The sequence below is a fragment of the Condylura cristata genome, unplaced genomic scaffold, assembly GCF_000260355.1.
Source record: "Condylura cristata isolate star-nosed mole 26May11 unplaced genomic scaffold, ConCri1.0 scaffold00011, whole genome shotgun sequence".
Classification (NCBI taxonomy): Eukaryota; Metazoa; Chordata; class Mammalia; order Eulipotyphla; family Talpidae; genus Condylura; species Condylura cristata.
This window is the reverse complement of record NW_004567112.1, coordinates 40,156,334-40,174,790: the sequence shown is the minus strand read 5'-3', so window position 1 is coordinate 40,174,790 and position 18,457 is coordinate 40,156,334. Positions and strand designations below refer to the sequence as shown.

The 18,457-nt window shown below is 37.4% G+C and overlaps 2 protein-coding genes across 3 annotated transcripts in view; both read right to left on the bottom strand.

The window, feature by feature from the left end:
* DNA2 (DNA replication helicase/nuclease 2) overlaps nt 1-5,534 on the bottom strand; it is a 30,806-nt gene extending 25,272 nt beyond the window's left edge. The window contains exons 1-4 of the mRNA XM_004680835.2: nt 5,446-5,534; nt 4,050-4,232; nt 2,224-2,407; nt 562-707 (exon numbers count right to left, since the gene is read on the bottom strand). Of these exons, the coding sequence (XP_004680892.1) occupies nt 562-707; nt 2,224-2,407; nt 4,050-4,232; nt 5,446-5,519 (587 nt within the window). The 5' untranslated portion in view covers nt 5,520-5,534. The remainder of the gene's footprint in view (nt 1-561; nt 708-2,223; nt 2,408-4,049; nt 4,233-5,445) is intronic.
* A 6,777-nt stretch (nt 5,535-12,311) lies between these two features.
* SLC25A16 (solute carrier family 25 (mitochondrial carrier), member 16) overlaps nt 12,312-18,457 on the bottom strand; it is a 29,702-nt gene continuing 23,556 nt past the window's right edge. For both annotated transcript variants that reach the window (XM_004680834.2, XM_012723420.1), the window contains 2 exons: nt 16,150-16,218; nt 12,312-14,607 (listed from right to left, as the gene is read on the bottom strand). In XM_004680834.2, the coding sequence (XP_004680891.1) occupies nt 14,451-14,607; nt 16,150-16,218 (226 nt within the window). In that variant the 3' untranslated portion in view covers nt 12,312-14,450. The remainder of the gene's footprint in view (nt 14,608-16,149; nt 16,219-18,457) is intronic.

The window sequence follows — 18,457 nt, the reverse complement described above, 5'->3', positions numbered from 1 at the left end:
TCTGCTCCCCATTCTGTCTCTGGTGAAGCCTCTCACCCTCCACACCTCTAGCCTGTACCCCAATTCTTTTATCATGAATAAATAAATCTTTAAAAAAGAAATTAGTTACAATCGAGATGGAAAAAAAAAATGTGCAAAATGATGTAAAAATAAATTTTGTAATAAAAAAAAAAGAAATTAGTAGGTTTAAGTACATTAACTGCGTTGTCACAAAAGTCTGAAAAATAGGTGTCATTACCTTTTTCAGGACCTTTATTAAGTCATAAAACTGGCAAAGCTAGACGTTGAAATTAAATTCATCTGATTCCAACCCATATAATTTTCAGAAGTCTGACAACTGTGCACACATATTGAATGTTCTGATATTTTCGGCACGAGTTCCTACTGTGCAATTTCAGAAGCTCTACACAGAATTTCAGTGGGCTACTGAGCACAGGCATCTGTACTCCGCTATTACATTAATTTATACTGAACAGAATAGCCAAATACCTTACAGAATTTAGGAAAGGAGGTACATGATAGAATTATACCTCTACTTTCTTGCGTATCCATGCTACTTACATTTCCTTCAGATGCTTTATTTCTTGAACAGTCTGAAAAGCAAGTTGTTGTAGTTTTTCTGGGGCAAAGTTCTCACTTATTGCTTTTTGGAATACTTCATGGAGAACCGTACCAATCAGCATTTGGCGTGTGGCTGGATCCGAGGTCTACCAAAAAATTTAAAAACCATGTGAACACATTATTTCTGAAAATGTTAACAGCAATGACCTTATGTTACCCACCATTGCCAAAGTACACAGGTAAGACAAATGCCAAATATTAAATTTCTTTTTTGTTATAGTAAGTAAAATTATAAGCTACTTTTATTACTTTCTATTCAGAATTATTGTACTTATTTTGAATTATTTTGAAAAACAAATTCATTTGAAAAACAAGACCAACCAGAAGTAGAATGGTTCAACCAAATCTCAAATATTTAGTATATGCTGTCACTAATTTCACTTTATAATCTACCCAAATAGAAAGGTCAGTGACACAGCTCTTAAAACTTATGCAAATAAAATCCATTATTGAAACATAAAAATTAAATTCACAACAAAATTTTGACATGAAATTCCTCTACTTAAAAAGAAAATATGTTTTTCAATAAGCTCCTTGTTTAACCTAGAATTCTCTACTGAAGCTATCAAATGATTAGAAGTCCAACAAACCATCAATGAAGAATTTAAAAATTCATTTTACAAAGGAACTACCTGTATATCTTTTTAAGTTCCATGCAGGTTTAAAGTTATTCCAAAGTAAAAAATATTTGTAGACCTGCTTCACAATATGTAATTATATATATATATATACATGTATATATATTTTATATATATACATACAGTTTAAAAGTTGATTATTTCCCTACAATTAAAGAAAAACAGCTGATAAAATATACTACCAGTAAATGATAAATAAGATTAAAAATTTATTTTGGTATTTATTTTTCTTTCTTTTTTCTTCATGCTCAGCTGTAATTCTGATTTTGAATAAAACAGGTATTTTTTTAATATAGTAGATTGGAGGTAAAGTCGGCATTAGGTTAAGGAATTACTGTTAATTTTACTGTGTAAAATAAGTATTTATTTTTTTCAAGAATTCTCAGCTTTCACTGACTTACAAACTAATGTAACATGTGGGTACAAGAGTAAGTCAACATGGAGACTTATTTCTTTATGTTTGAAAAAACATAATGTTTTCTTTAGAGACTATAAAATTTATTTTTAATTCATTAAAAATCACATGAAACTAAGTTGGGAGAGGTATTAAATTAAAAAGTTATCACTTAGTTTATTCTATTAATACTTATTAATAAAATTCAATATATTCATTAATTTTATTTATTGATAAATTTAAATATTTGTTAATTTATTTACTAATAAAATTAATGAATATATTGATTTTGTTAATAAACATTAATGAAATGATTTAATAAAATAAAAAGTATCACTTTGTACTTACTGAGTATGGACAAGATTCAGTCACAGCATTGCCACTTTGCAAATACACAACAATGGGAGAGTCACTTAACCTCTCCCAGCCTGATTTCCCCCGCTCTAATGCAACTGATTAGTAAAATACTAACTACTTCACAGGATTGTTGAGAGGGTTAGAAGAAATAAAAGCATAAACGTGCTCTATAAATGCAAAGTCCCTATAGGAGCAGTTGATAAAGTTACTCACCCTGAAAGTTTCCCTCAGCACAGCTCTTCTCATACATCGTATACTGCTAGCTATGCTTGTGCCAGAAATCAGCATGTCTGGATATAGAATCAAATATCCACAATCTTCATCAATTATCCAAGTATCAGATGTGCACTTTCCCTCCAAATGAATGACATCTCCTGGCTCTACTGGTACAGAGCTCCTGAAAATAAAGCAAAGTCTAAATACATAATTGAGGCTCCCACATTTAAACATATAAACGATGCTTCAGAAAATAAATGAGTATTTTACCCAAAGAAGGAACTATTTCTAAAGTGCTAAAATATTTAAATGCCAGGAGGCAGGCTTCTGAATCAACTCCCAGTCATGCTACCCTACCCTACTTTGAAACATCTGAGTATACATTTTCCTTAAATGCCAAAAATGAAAACTGATTAGTTTTTTGGCTATTGCAAAAGCTATCAAAATTTTAATGTGATCTATAATTCCAATTATGGCTGCACAATTTAGTAATTCTCACCTTTAAAAAAAAGATTTATTTTTGCACAGAACTGGGGGGGAGGGGGAGTGAGAGTATTCACCAGAGACAGAATGGGAAACAGAACAGGTGGATCTACTGAAAGACACTGCTGAGGGGAGCAAAGAGTGAAAGAAAAGAGGTCTGATGGGTTAGCTCCAAGGCCAGGGCTTGAACTCAGGCCACTGCACTGGTAGCACTGAAGCTTAATCCCTAGATCACCAGGCAGGCCCTTAATTCTCATTCTTAAGATTTACAATAGATCAACAGCTTCTATAAGCTCTGAGGCATGAAGCCAAACCCAGTGTGGCAAGAACAAAATCTTATTTATCTAGTTCTAATTAAATGCAGACAGTCTAGATAAAGTTAAAACTCCACCTTCCATGCCTTTCCACTTCCTTCTTCACATACTACACTTTACTTGAATGGAGAAATCTGTAGTCTTAAATGTTCTTATTAGGCCTCCCTGGTGGTGCAAGTGGTTAAGTCTCAGCAGTATGAAGCTATTGGTCAGCCCCTGCCACAGGAGTTCCAAGACTGGCCAGGGAGTTGACCCAGATCGCTCAGTAGACCTTTCCAGTATCACCCACTGCTCCCCTCAGCAGTGGTCCAACAGGCAGTTCCATCAGCCTGTTTCACTCCCCATTCTATCTCTGGTGAATCATCTCACCCCACTACCCCTCTAGCCTATACCCCAGCTCTTATATATACATAATAAATCTTTTTTAAAAATAAAATTAAAATGTTCTTCTGTTATAATTAATTTTGCTTTTAGTGAGAACTAAGATGAGTTTTAAGTTGCAATTTCAAACAGAACATATTGGGAAATAGGAGTCATTTAAGGAGTGATTTTTTTTTTTAAAGATCTATTTATTTGTGCATACAGGCCAGAGGCTCAGGGGCGGTGAGAGGCTTCACCAGTGACAGAGCGGGGAGCAGAACAGGCAGACTGACGAGGTACACTGCTGAGGGGAGCAGCGGGCGGGCCAGGAGAGGTCTGCCGCGCCATGTGGGATCCCTCTGGGGCAGGCGGGAATCGAACTCATGCTGAAATGGCTTCAGCTTCTCAGTGTTGTGCTTTAACTCCCTGTGCCACCAGGGAGGGCCCCTAAGGAGTGATTTTTTAAATGACAATAAGAATGAAATTTTGGAGTATGATTTGAAATGCTGGGGTAACAACACAATTTTCATGTAGAATTCATTCAGGTTCAAACCTTTGATATTCCTTTGATTAACAATTAAATTATAGCAACATCCACACAAACCCCTATTATGATTTTAAGATAGTTCAGATCACAAAAATTACAAAAATTACCACAAAAATTACCAGCTATCCCTAAGTATACACTGTTCCTTAAGCTCTTGTGACTGGGAAGCAGTGATGATCAGGTGCTTTTCATGTTTTCCATCTTCATTCTGTACAATATTGACTTCTAATACCAGGAACCTATTATCCATTCCTCTGCAAAGAACTGTTTTTGAAAATGAAGCTTCCATCTTTTTGTGATATCTGAAACACACACATACAAAACTCAATGACAAAAGCCCCCTAATCCCCTTTAGTTATAAACCAACCTTCTTACTTTCATAGGTTTGTTTTTTCTGAAAAGTTTATCACAATGACTTTCAGCTAAAATAGATAAGCATTATGGATTTTTCTAAATATAAGCTCCTGGAGGAGCTCCGTGGAAAATCCATGATTGTGAGGATTAAAGATAAACTGAAAAATATTAAACAAATTCCTACCAATGATGCAAACCTCCACAAAGTACAAAAAGAGATGCTTTGAGCACTGTAAATAAAAGCGATGTCGGTTATGAGGTAGTGTGGGTGATTTCCTGGAAGTCCAACTGTGAGCCATAGAATTATTAATCTTTAAATTAGCAGTGTACTTAGAAATCTTCTCGTCTAATCTGATATTGAATATTTAGTACAGAAAATACTTCTGTAAAATTTCGCTGGGGACCATCGAGTCTTTGCTTTGTAAAGAAAGCAAATTTAGTTGCAGTTACTGTAGCTCATTCCTTCGGAGTAACTCTGAAGGAATTTCACAATACCTTATGCACTAATGTTAGCTGCCTGAAATTATGCAAAGTACTCTGATCTCTCCTAGAAAACAATTCTCCCAATAGGTCCTCCTCTTAACGATTGTCTTTATCAGTGATAATCCAAAAACAAGTATAATCTTTTCAATTTATTACACCAAATGCCTTTCACATGACCATAAAATTACCTGTCGTCCAATCTTAGGTTCTAGTATTTTGTGACCTCCTCGCTCACTCACCCACCGTATCCTCAGGCTATGAATTTCCCTACGCGGGCTGGGGACGCCTTAAGGATCTCCCCAAATGCTTTTCAGATCAAAACCCCAAAATGCGAAACTCCGTCAAAAATTAGCATCATTATAACACTGAAAATAACTGCACATAGGTCAGGGCTCACCGCTCTACTGGGAAAAAATTCCAAACAAACAAGAGAAAAGCGTTGGGACAGTTGCAATTCCCTTTTATACAGCGGCCGGGACTCCCCAGGCTCGGGAAAAGTGAAATCAAGAGAAAAAGTTGAACTTCTGGGCGAGGGAGTCTTCGGATTCCGGCCTGGGCACGACCCCAAAGAGACCCCCAGGACACCATCAAGTTTTGTTTCGAGGAGGCTGAGTGTGGCCTCTCCCGCTTTCTTTCAAATCTCCCGCTTCCCTCCGACCCAACCCGCGCACAGCTCACAGGTCCGCTAGCTGCCCAGCCTCCTCCCTGAAACTCTTCTCGAGCAGCAGCTCCAGATCATCCAGTGGCTCCATCCTCGGCGCTGAGATCGCAAACTGTCACCAGGAAAAGTCAGTGGACCCCAGTAACACAGAAAAAAGAGCACAAGCCCGCCCAGCGCGCACGCATGCGCAGATCGCAGTATCCAGGAGCCCTGCGCGCGACCCTTCCGGCGCCTGCGGCTTGCACGTGTTGCTGTGTGAGAGGCTGCAGCCCGGCTGCAGGAGCCCTTGACCCACCTCTCAGAGCTTGCGAAACTGGAAGAGTCAGTCCATCATCTGGCTCTGACCAACAATATTGTCTTCTCTTTGGGCATCCTAACAGCCCCCCTCCACCCCACACCCTCACCCATCAATGCAAACACTTAATTTGAGCACAACTGTATGCAGTTGCCCAAAGCCAGGTGTCTTTGTTAAGCCAGGAGAAAGACAGGAATTTTGCTTTCTCTGAAATACCGTTCCTCCCTCTTTTCTTAAGACAAAACAGAAGCTATCAGAAGCTATAGTACTCCATGAAAATGTTGTGGCAGGTTTCGAGTTTCCCAAAGACTACCAAGGCGCCAGCTGATTCCGATGCAAAACACACTAGGGTCTCTTTATTGCAAGCTTGAGCCTGGGCTCCCAACATGCACCCAAGTGGCAGCTGAAGTTGAGAGCCCTGAACTCAGGAAGAGCAGGGTTTTTATTACAGAAGGGGGGAGTTTCAGCTCAGCAGAGGGGAGTTTTATCTCAGCAGTACATTGAACAAAGTTATCTTGTTTTAACCTGATAAGATGTGACTTCACTTCTAGGCCGCATACCTTAGGACACCTGGCTTTTTCCTGATATGTACTAGTTACTTGTCTACTTGCTAATTGGCTGTTGCTATGGGACGAGCAAGATTAGGACATTTATTCAGCTTTGGCGCCTTGTTGATAACCGAAACTTAGGCCTGGCTGCTTCAGAAGCATTCTGAAGTCTGCATGACGTCAGTTTGGTTTTCCAATACCACGACTGAATCCAGTACCTGTGCTTACCTTACAACCCCTTTCTACACTTTCAACTGTATAAAAAGCTTTTCTGTTTATCATTGGGCAGTCCTTTCATTGGCTCTCAGGATCACAAGGCATTTAGCTTTCTTAAAGACACCGATTCTTTAGTTACTCCCTTAATTTCTTGTATCATCAAGAAATGATGGTAGTCACTGTGTAGTAGGGTTGCTCCCAGGTTTGTAATGTGGCCCTGGTTAAAGCACAGCACAATGAAGCTACTGCAGCCACTGCAGCACAAATTTGATCCCCAAAGAGCTGACCCACATGGCGCAGCAGACCTCTCCTGACTCACCCGCTGCTTCCTTCAGCAGTGTATTTCAGTACATCTGATTGTTCTGCTCCCCCATTCTATCTCTGGTGAGTCCTACACACACACACACACACACACACACACACACACACACACACACACACCACCCCTGCACACCTCTTTCCTGTACTCCAGTTCTATATGCATAAATAAAAATAAAATATTAAAAAAAGATTTATGTATTTATGCATACAAGAACTGGTGTACAGGTAGAGGGTGTGGGTGGTAAAAGGATTCACCAGAGACAAAGTATGGAACAAACAAAGCGGATCCACTGAAATACACTGCTGAGGGGTGCAGTGGGTGGGTGAGGACAGGTCTGCCTCATCATGTGGGTCACCTCCTGCACTGGGGATCTAATCTGTGTCATTTATAACTTCAGGCCCCTGTGCCATGGGAGGGCCTCCAGTAACCCTTATCTTTTAAAGATGCTACTTTGACAGAGCTTAACTCCAAAATGAAAGACGGTTGCTTGGCTACCATCCAGAACAACCATCTTTAAACAAATGATTTTAAGGCTATTTTCAATATCAACTCCTATTTACTTATCTTTTGTTTTTCTTTAAAAATTAAACTTATGGGTTCTCCCTGGTGGCACAACAGGTTAAAGCACATCATTATGAAGCTCCCCAAAGCCACTACAGCACGAGTTTAATCCCCTGCCAGAAAGCTGACCCACATGGCATGGCAGACCTCTTCTGACCCTCCCGCTGTCCCCCTCAGCAATCAATCTACCTGTTCTGCTCCCCACTCTGTCACTAATGAATCCTCTCACCCACTTCTCTGGCCTGTCCCCAAGATCGGTAAACATAAATAAAATTTTTAAAAAATTAATTTATCCTTTGAATACACTACAGAATATTAAAAATATTAGAAAGGTTACTTCCTAAACTTATCAAGCCACATAGAAACAATCTATTATAAAAACATAAAAAGAATTGTCTTTCACATTCATGCTTATGCATATAAAAATGAGCAACTTCTTGGGGAAAAAATAAAACTTTGCCTATATGTTAACAGGTACAGATCTCATGGACTCGGCCCCCACTACAGACACTGGAACTACTAATCCCATCAATAACAAGGAGAAGCACGCTGGGTCGTGAGGGCGGAGCTGAGCAGCCAGGTTAGGATAAAACTGGACATGTGGGCTCTGGGGCTCTCTTGGCCTGGTGGTTCGCAGCTGGTCATTTAGGCTCTCGATCACACTAGTGGAGTCCAAGTCAGCAGAACTGGAAGGACATTCTAGCTTACCTTGTATTTCTCTCCCTTTCCCTGGGTTATTCCTTTACCTTTCTCCTTATAAATAAATCCATTATTGAACCTTTTGTGTGTGTCTATAATACAACTGAATCATAAGCACGTGGGTAAGGACCTACAGACAGGCAACCCAATTCACACTGGGGTGCCCTGTAACATATAGATTACCCCCAATCTCACAGGCCTTACTAAATTCACTTATAATTTCTAGTAGTGATGTGGATACACTAAGATTTCCTACCTAACATCATTCCATCCAAACAAAAACACTACTGAAATTACATTGTTAACCAATTCCTAGGATAAGCGTAATTGGTAATGATACAATAATGTATCTGTGTGTTTTTATAGATAAAAGTTTTATGTATTATTGGACTTGACCTGGCAGTATTAACATTAATACATTATTTTTTTCTATCTTTCTGATATTTATGCTTTTTATTTCATTTCCTTACCTAAGTTCACTGGTTAACTATTTGTGAAACTGGGCATCCTTACCTTCTATATGGTCATTCAATATTTCACCACTAAGTAAGCTAGCTATAGATTTCTTATGACTATCTGTTCGCAGTCATCTAGTGCTTTGTAAAAAAACAAAAACTACCAAAATCTAGTGTCTTAAAGCAATTTTTTTTTTTTAGCTTATATATCCGTAATTTTGGCAGGTTCAGTGGGGAAAGCTTCTCTTCTGCAAAGCATCAGTTTGGGGCTGGAGGATCCACTCTGAAGTTGGCTTACTCAAAGGGTTGGCTATCAATTTCTCCACAGGGACTGCTTGGCTTCCTCACAGCATGGTGGCTGGATTCCCAGCACAAGTGTTCCAAAAGACCAGATGGAAGCAAATTTAGTGTTATGACTGCTGCACAGAAGTCACATAGCATCACTTCCACAGCACTCACAGTGCTACTAAGCCTACTAAGCTTCACTAGGAGGGAAAGCTGCTTCTAACTCCTCAGGGGATGAGTGTCAATGACTATGAGAAAAGAATGAGATGTCTTGTTGGAAAATAATAAAATGTCCTTTAGACAACTGTAAAAGGTCTCTTTTTAAATGTGACTAGTTTTTATAATGAAACAATGTTGAATTTTGTCAAGTGTTTTTTCTACATCTACTGAGAATTCATGTAGTTTTTCTCTTATTCTGTTTTTATGATAAATTACACTACTGAAATTAGATTGTTAACCAATTCCTAAGATAAGCGTAACTGGTAATGATACAATAATGTATGTGTGTTTTTATAGATAAAAGTTTTATGTATTATTGGACTTGACCTGGCAGTATTAACATTAATGAGTTTCCCCATCTTTGCATGTAGAGGATATACTGGCATCATTAAATGAATTGCGTCGGGAAGTACTATCATCTAATTTCTCAAAGTTTGTATAAGAGTACTTATTTCTTAGGTGTTCAGTGTAATTGACCATTAGAGCCTGAAATTTTCTTTGTGGGATTTTTGATAAATTTAATTTCATTGACTATCCAAATTTTATTTCATCCAAGTCAATTTTGGTTGTGACTTTCAAAGTATCTGTCCATTTCATTTAATTTGTTAAATTCCTTAGTAAACAGTTATTTACAAATTTCCTTGTCATCTCCTATAATAGCATAGGATCCATAGTAATGTCCTACCTGTCATCCTGATGTTGGTAATTTGTATTCCTTCCTTTTAGTTCAGTACAGATCTTTTTTTTTTTTTTTTAAGATTTATTTATTCGTACAGAACTGGGGTACAGGTCAGAGATGCGGAGGGTGAGAGGATTCACCAGGGACAGAGCGGAGAGCAGAACAGGCAGATCAACGAAGTACACTGCTGAGGGAGCAGCGGGCAGGTCAGGAGAGGTCTGCCTCTCCATGTGGATCACCTCAGGGCAGGCGGGAACTCATGCAGAAGTGGTTTAAGCTTCTTTGTGCAGTGCTTTAACCCGCTGCACCACCAGGGAGGGCCCCAGTATAGATCTTTTTTAACAACCAATTTTTTTTAAGTTTGTTATTTTCTCTATTGACTGCTTTTTATTGTTAACTGTTTTAATTACAAATCCTTAATGATAAAGCAGAGTGATCTTTCTTTTTTTAGATGTATTTATTTATGCATACAAGAAGTGGGGTGGGGAGGGAATACAGACCAAAGGTGCAGGGGGGAAGTGATGATGGTAAAAAGATTCACCAGAGGGCCCTCCTTGGTGGCACAGCAGGTTAAAGCATAGCACTAAGAAGCTAAAGCCACTTCAAGCCACCTCAGCTTCCACATGAGTTCGATCCCCAGCCCCAGTGGTGACCCATGTGGCAGACCTCTCCTGACCCACCCACTGCTCCCCTCAGCAGTGTACTTCATCAGTCAGCCTATTCTACTCCCTACTATGTCTCTGGTGAAGCCTCTCACCGCCCCTGCACCTTTGGCCTGTACCCCAGTTCTGTATGAATAAATAAATCTTAAAAAAAAAAAGTTCATCAGAGACACAGTGGGGAGCAGAACAGGCAGACTGACTGAAATACAGTGGGCAAGACAGGAGAGGTCTGTTACTGTGCCATGTGGGTCACTTCCCTGGCTGGGGTTCGAGCCAGTGCTGCAGTGGCTTCATATAACTTCACAGTGTGGAGCTCAAATCTGATATACCACCAGGGAGGACCAAGCAGTGATTTTTGTAAACACGTAATCAACTTTACTTCCCCCCACCAAAACCTTGCAGGGCTTTCCATTGTGTGTAAAATAAAAGACAGTCATTATTGTATGTCCCAGAGCCCTCTGTGATCTAGCCTTTGTCCACACCCCCACCCTACTAGCTGCTCTTTCACTCACAAAGCTTCACTTACATTGACCTTCTGACAATGTTTTTTTCTGTTCCAGGAGCTTGAACTTACTGTAGTCTTCATCTGGGCCATTCTTCTCCCACCCCTCTTTGAACGGCTGTTTCCTTTTTATCTTTCATGTCTTAAAGTACAGCACATCAAAGAAATTTTTCCTTGAACATCCTCATACTCTAAAACTATTCTCTATTGTGTAATCTGTTTCCTTCATGAACACTTTCCACACTGTATTTTATTAACTGGCTTATATTTATTGACATTTTCAAATTTGACATGTTAAAGAATTTTGTTTGAATAGGATACTACAGTGTTGAACTATTACATGGCAAGCAGAAGTAAGCTGTAGTGGCATAGACTGTAGGTTCAGACTGACTGAATTTGAATCCTAATTCAACATTTATTGTGTGAACTTGGGCAAGTACTTTATCTCCCTGTGTCTAAATTATCCCATCTGTAACAAAAGGTTATTAAGTACACTTATTACAATATTGTCATTGAAACAGAAGTTAAGACATAAAAAGCACTTAAAATTAACAAGGTATGAAACATAGTAAGTCCTTAGGAAACATACACGACTTATTGTCATTGATTTCTAATGTCTAACACCATGTCTGTGCCTGGTATTCACAGAATGGATGTGAGGAAGCATAAAAGTGTATCTTTGCTATAGTGTAATGGTCCAGTTCTATAATCAAAACATTATTCATATAAAGTGGGTTTTATTACTTGCCATTGATTCAGACTCAAATTAGACACAAGACATTTCTGTGAAACAAACCAAATAACTTCCTAAATTTCTCTTTCTCTTAATTATTTGTGCCTCATTTCCCCCTACTAGAACATGTCTCCAAAAACAAGTCAGATTTCCTTCTTTCCATCATAAACATCCATTATCATGCCATACCCTGTGCTTTTCCTTTTTTAAATTTTTTTTAAAGCCTGAGTGAAGATATGGGCCAAATCTTCTTTTTTTTTTTTTTAAGATTTTATTTATGCATATAGAAATGGGGTACAGGCCAGAGGTGCAGGGGTGGTGAGAGGATTCACCAGAAACAGAATGGGGAGCAGAACAGGAAGATAAATGAAGTACACTGCTGAGGGAACAGCGGGTGAGTCAGAAGAAGTCTGCTGTGCCACATGGGTCACCTCCAGGTTAGGGATCAAACTAGCAATGAAGTGGCCATGGAGTGAACTTCACTTCGCAGTACAGCTCTCTAATCCACCGTGTCACCAGGGAGCCCTCTTTTATTAATTTTTCCAAGGAAAAACTGGGATGCAGGCCAGAAGTGGGAGGGGAGGGTAAAAGGATTCACCAGAGACAAAGTAGGGAGCAGAACAGGCAGATCCGCTGGAATACACTGCTGAGGGAAACAGAGGGAGAAACAGGAGAGGTCTGCTGTGCTATGTGGGTCAGTTCCCTGGTTGGGGGTTGGGGATCCAACTCAAGCCTTACCAGTGATAGCACTGAGACTTACCCCCTAAGTAACCCCGTTGTCTTCACCGGGGCCATTCTTCTCAAGGGAGACCCCACCCTGTGCTTCTTACAACAGGTGAAAAATGTGGCTCTTCTCTTGTAAGAATCAAGTAGGGGAACATAGGTAATAGGCAGTCACCATAAAGTGTGGCGATATATTAGAGAAAAACCTGATGTTAGAGGCTATTTGGGCATCCAAATCAGGCCTAAGTACAGCTAACAGACTGCCCACACTCTCCGTAATACTGATATAATGTCTGACACACAAAGGAATAATTGACATTGAGGACTCTGATAGCAAAGGATGTGAGATATAATTACCTCAGACATTTGCATATCTACCCACAAATGTCTCAACACCATACACGTTCCCATTCAGAGCTGAGAGTAGCACCTTACCAATCAATGCCTAGACCAGACCATTATCCCATTCCATAGATCAGAGGACTGTGTCCATCAAAAGGCAGGGAAGAATAACAATGAAGATCAAAACAAATACTCAATCTTCAAATGGAAGATAACCTGGCAAGATTTATTTTGGATTATCGATCTGAAATAAATAAGATATAAATACAGTGATTATTTTAAATTTTCATCTATTCTGATTGCTTATCTTCAGCATCTGAGCTCAATAATGTAAACAGTTAAAGAACTGTTGAGATACAAGTAAAATTTATTTTAATATTCCATGTATTCTATAACATAGAATGCCAATTTTCATTTAAAAAATACTTGCAATCATTTTATTGGTAACATAACTGAGATACTTATTTAATACATTTAAATTATTTTGAGTTGATAACAATATTAGATAGAGTGAAACCTAGAAATGAATATATACAAAATAGTTTTAAGAAAACATCTATTTCTATCTGGGGTACACTTGTAAATCATACAAAGATACATATTTATTTTAAAATAAAGACTTTAAAAAGAAACCTGTTCATGTAATTTTTACAAAAGTATGACAAGAAATTTGTATTCAAAAAAATCAAACTTGAAGCAAAAATAATACTTTCAACTTAGTTACCTAAGTTATTAACTCACATCAATTCTACAAATCACTATTTCTGAGGATTTAACTCTTCTCCTCCCACCCACCATGCTTATAATAAAATATAACAAGTACTCTAAACATAATAAATGGAATTCTTATATTTTTAAACCATCTTAATATAACGGATAACCATTAAAATCATGTCTTACATTTCTACTTTAGTTTATATTGCACTAAAATTACTTTACATGGAAGAACTAGTTGATGTATCATATACCTTAGGAACATTCTTTGACATTCACATCTATATTAATGGATATTTCACAGTCCATTTAAGTAAATTTTCTATTATACACCAAAATCATCTAGTAAAAACAAATCTCTAAAGCTAATCAGGTTTGACAGCAAAGATATCAGTGTTTGTCATTACTAATCTTGAGAAATGCACTGAATTTTAAAAACAATTTAAATCATTCATAGTACCTGGTAGTAACAATTGAGCAATACCTGAAAATTCTTTATTTGTTGTTCAGTCACTACTTTTTAAATACAACACATATGTTATTACAAAATGAAGAGAAAAGGTGTTTGTCCTTTTATCAAATGAAATAGAATAACGAGAGATAATAAGAATAATAATTCAGTGCCGGCCTCTCAGCAATGTTTTATAGAACTTTAAAATTGAGTTCTCATCATTCCACTGCAATATAACCAAGTCTGTTTACTATATAATAACCTATGTGTAAGTCTTTGAAAATCATGATAACAATTAAATGCTTGGAACAGCATGATAAAGCAAATGGTAATTTCTTAAATCCCATTTTGCAGCTATTTCTACCTCCAAATACCACTTTAAAATAGTTTCAAGTAACCTGATTAGCCAACATCAGCTTAGGAATTTATTTCAATGCTCTAACTTTTGGCATCAAAATCAAAAGATTTTTGATGAATAAAAAATCAAGTACTAAAATACCAGTGGTTCATGTGACCAAGTAAATGTCCCCCTTCAAGTAATGTTCCCCCCAAAATTAAAGTTAACATTTTATTTCTCTCTCTGAGAGTTTATTAATGAAAATAAATCACAACTTTTTTAGTTGAGATGAAAAAACTGCTTCATAAGTTCATATGTTGTAAAAGCCACTGCTTGAGAGGGAATGCAACGAATGTAATTAAGAGATAAACCACGATATAATCCTTTTCGAATTCCATGGTGTCCATAGACATACTTCATAGTCTCCCGCATGGTACTGAAAGACAACAGTTAGATGATGAAATCTGCATGCCCACATAAAGAGAGATTTATAGGTACACATAATTGCATTTTTCAAAGAAGCTAAAATGTCATTCTAAATACCTTTTGAAAGGTCATGTTAAAACAAACTAAAAATGCACAATAAAACAGCAATTCTTTTCAAACAGGTAGAAGTGTTATACAGAGAAAAGTGGGGCTCAAAAAAGCAATATATTTTGCTTATATTAGTCTGTGATACTTATTGGAAACTATTTTATTATAATATTTGAAATAATGATGTAATCTTTTCAAAGGATATATGAGCAGTTACCCTTTTAAATTTTTATTTTAACTCAAGTTCTTTACATAACTAGTAAATGGTTATGGAACTAATGCTTGAAGGACAATATTTTTATTTCAACAATAAAGGCTTTTCTTGTTTCAAGCAGTATTTTTTCTTTTGAAAACAACATAAAAGGCTTTGACTTTCCCTTTTAGTAGACAATATGGGCTGAAATCTTCAAAAACTCTTTTGGGAAAACAAAGAAACTGAGGTCAGAACAACCAATCTGCTCTGTCCCTGGGGGACATCATCAGTCAAAAGAATAATTCATTTTCCTAAGTAAACTATGCTGTATGATAATAGTAACCACTAGCCATATATGGCTACCAAGCACTTGAAATGTGACAAAACCAAACTGAGATATACTGTGAATATAAAATCTGCCCTAGATTTCAAAAGCTTATTAAACCAAAAAAAGATGTGAAATTTGAAATGCTGATATAAACATATTTTAGATATATTAAATATTTTAAAACAATTGCATCTGGTTATTTTCTTTGATTTATCAATATACCACGAGAAACAGACAAATTTTTTGAAATATTTTTCATTTGAAAATACACTTCTTACATGGCTATATAAATGATACTTGTATGAGAACTAATTTATCAAAGCAAAAAAAATGGAGGACAAAGTCTGGCACTGTTTTATAATTGCAAGCCTCTTTAATGTCTATCTGTTCAGTGGACAGCTGAAGTTGCATATCTACTTCTATCTTCTGTTTGTTTTTAAGCTATAGTGTCTTGGTTTAAATATGTCATGAAAATGCAATCTCACATACATATATAGGTTTTTATGTGGATAAAAGAAACACGCTTATAGCCTTTATAATCTGCATTCTTTAATATTGCACCCAAAACTATCAAGCAGTTGTTTTCTATGGGTCAGCTGTAATAAGGAAACTAAAGCCAAATGGAACTTTCAGCATTGTTCTAGCTCATTTCTTTTTACACTTTTTTAAGTATGTGGCTACCAGAACATTTGTAGTTACAAATGTGGTTCACATTAAGCTTGTAATTAATGGACCTGCTTTAAAGTGAAATTTTTAATAGAAGGACTGAGACATGATTAAAATCTTACATAAAGTTATAAAAATATGTTAAGAGAGGTCAAGGGAAGGTCTAGACGACAGGTGAACTACAGCCCTATATTCCTACTTAATTGAAAGGTTATATTACCTAAAGAAAATGAACAATGACATTATGAAGAACTTACAGGCACTTTTCAAATTCTGGAAGAACAGTTCCTAATTGCATTCGCCGACGGGTTACATCAAATGGGTACCTAAAAGAAGAAAAAGGCAGGGTTTAAAAGTGTTTATCTCTCTAGCAATTATTGACAACAAATCTTCATATTTTCTAAGAAAAATTCTCTAGTTGCTTTGTCTAATCTGTAAGTCAGGACAGAGGCACATGAATAAAGTCAAATAACAATACAGTCCTGTAACTGCCTTGGCTATGTGCTTCCCTCCGTGTTATCTCCTATCAGTTTTATTCATTACTCAAGGCCAAATTAAATGCTACTGCCTGAAGAAAGAAATGGGGTGCTCTTCATGGCGTTACTTTAAAACAGGGCTTTTCAATTTCGGATTTTGAGGTAAATTTTAGTTGTGGTGGATATTAACAACAAGACAAAGGGCCCAAATGGAATCACTTATCCTAAACCCCCCTTCTCCTTCTCCAAATAGGGTCCTGCATTAATGACAGCTTCAATATCTCTCAGAAATGGAATCTTAATCCAGTCAATCAGGAATCACCTGATCAGCACTAGTGCACTCATCTGTCTAAAAGAATCCTGCCATGACCTAGTGGAAAGTGACCTTGCCACACCAATTCCCATTTTCCAAGTATAACTTCCTTATTCCTGGTCCTGTCTACCTATAAAAGTCCTTCATGTTGTACAGCTCCTCAGAGCTCCTTTCTGTCTGTTAGATAACTACTCAAGAATCATTAAATAAAACTAAGATCTTTAACAATAACTCAGTAGAATTTTGTAGGTTGTTTAGGTGCATCCCTGGTCTCTATCCACTAGATGTCAGAAGCACGCCCCCAGCTGTGACAACCCAGACTGTCTCCAGAAATTAACAATGTTCATTGAAGACAAAATCACCCCAGTTGAAGACCAGTAAACCAACAAATTTTTTTTTTCTTAAGGACTAGAACAAACAATACAGGTAATTGTATTTAGATAGAAAAAATTCGATATAAAATGATTGCCTGAAATGAAATACCTGAAAGTAATCTTTTTTAGAAGAATCTCAGCTGATTTAAAACAAAACAAAACACACACACACAAAGAACTAAACTCTAGCTGAAGCTTTAAAAAAGTGGCACAAATAGGAAGTAGATTAGATCAGTGAGATGCCTGAAAAGGGAAGGGTAGGGAGGATGATCACATGAGAGGACAGTGTTACAAACCCAAGAATTCAAACTGGAAGGAGCATGAAGGACTGAGCAGAAGACTCTGGACCTGTGCAGAATACAGTTTAAAAAGAGAAGTAGGAAAAAGAAGACTCATTACAAGAATCTACATAGGAAATTAATAATAAAGGAGCTATAAAACCAAGAAGAGAGGGTCCTCCTTGGTGACGCAAGGGGCTAAAGCGCAGCAGTACGAAGCTATGGGCAGCCACTACGGCATAAGTTTGATCCCCAGCCAAGGAGGTGACCCACATGGCACAGCAGACTTTACTGCTGCTGCCCTCAGCAGTGTATTGCAATCAATCTGCCTGTTCTGTTGGCCACTGTTTCTGGTGAATCCTCTCACACTCTCCCCCTGCACCTCTGGCCTACACCACAGTTCTTATATGCATAAATAAATCTTAAAAAACAAACAAACCAAGAAGAGAATCAAAACCATTGGAAATGATAGCATCTCTGCAAACAAACAAGGTTCCACTTAGATTTCCAAAAGTAAACCACCCACCTTTTCTTTTTTGGTCTAGTCTTATTCAATCTATTAAGATTTGTTCCTATGCAAAAATATATTTCTTTCACAAAGATAATGAAAGGTAGACCTTCTCAGGATGTCCAGAGCAGTCTTTTTCTAATAAATGACAATTTGCCAAGTAGAGCTAAGGTCAATCAGGGCCTTCTGGGCTTCAAGTGAAGCTGTTACCATTATCTTAAACAGTAAAAGTTACCCAGACTGAGGATCATCTCCAAAAATACTCTTAATCCAAGAAGCCTACCTTATGGCAGGGGAAATATCTACAATTTCTGGTTTGTCACATATGTCACTCTCTTCTCATCATGTGATATCCTCCTCCCTATTTGATGCCCCTGGTTCTTATCCTATTCATCAGTGCAAATAAAAATCCTTAGTCTGCCTTATTTACTCTAGAATTTACCCACATGTATGGAATTAACTTTGTTCTTTTACTCTTACTAATCAGTGTGGTATTAATTTCTTTGCTTGTGTTAAAAAAAAAAGAGAGAGAGGCCCTCCCTGGTAGCGCAACGGGTTAAAGCACTGCACTAAGAAGCTTAAGCCACTTCTGCATGAGTTCGATCCCCGCCTGCCC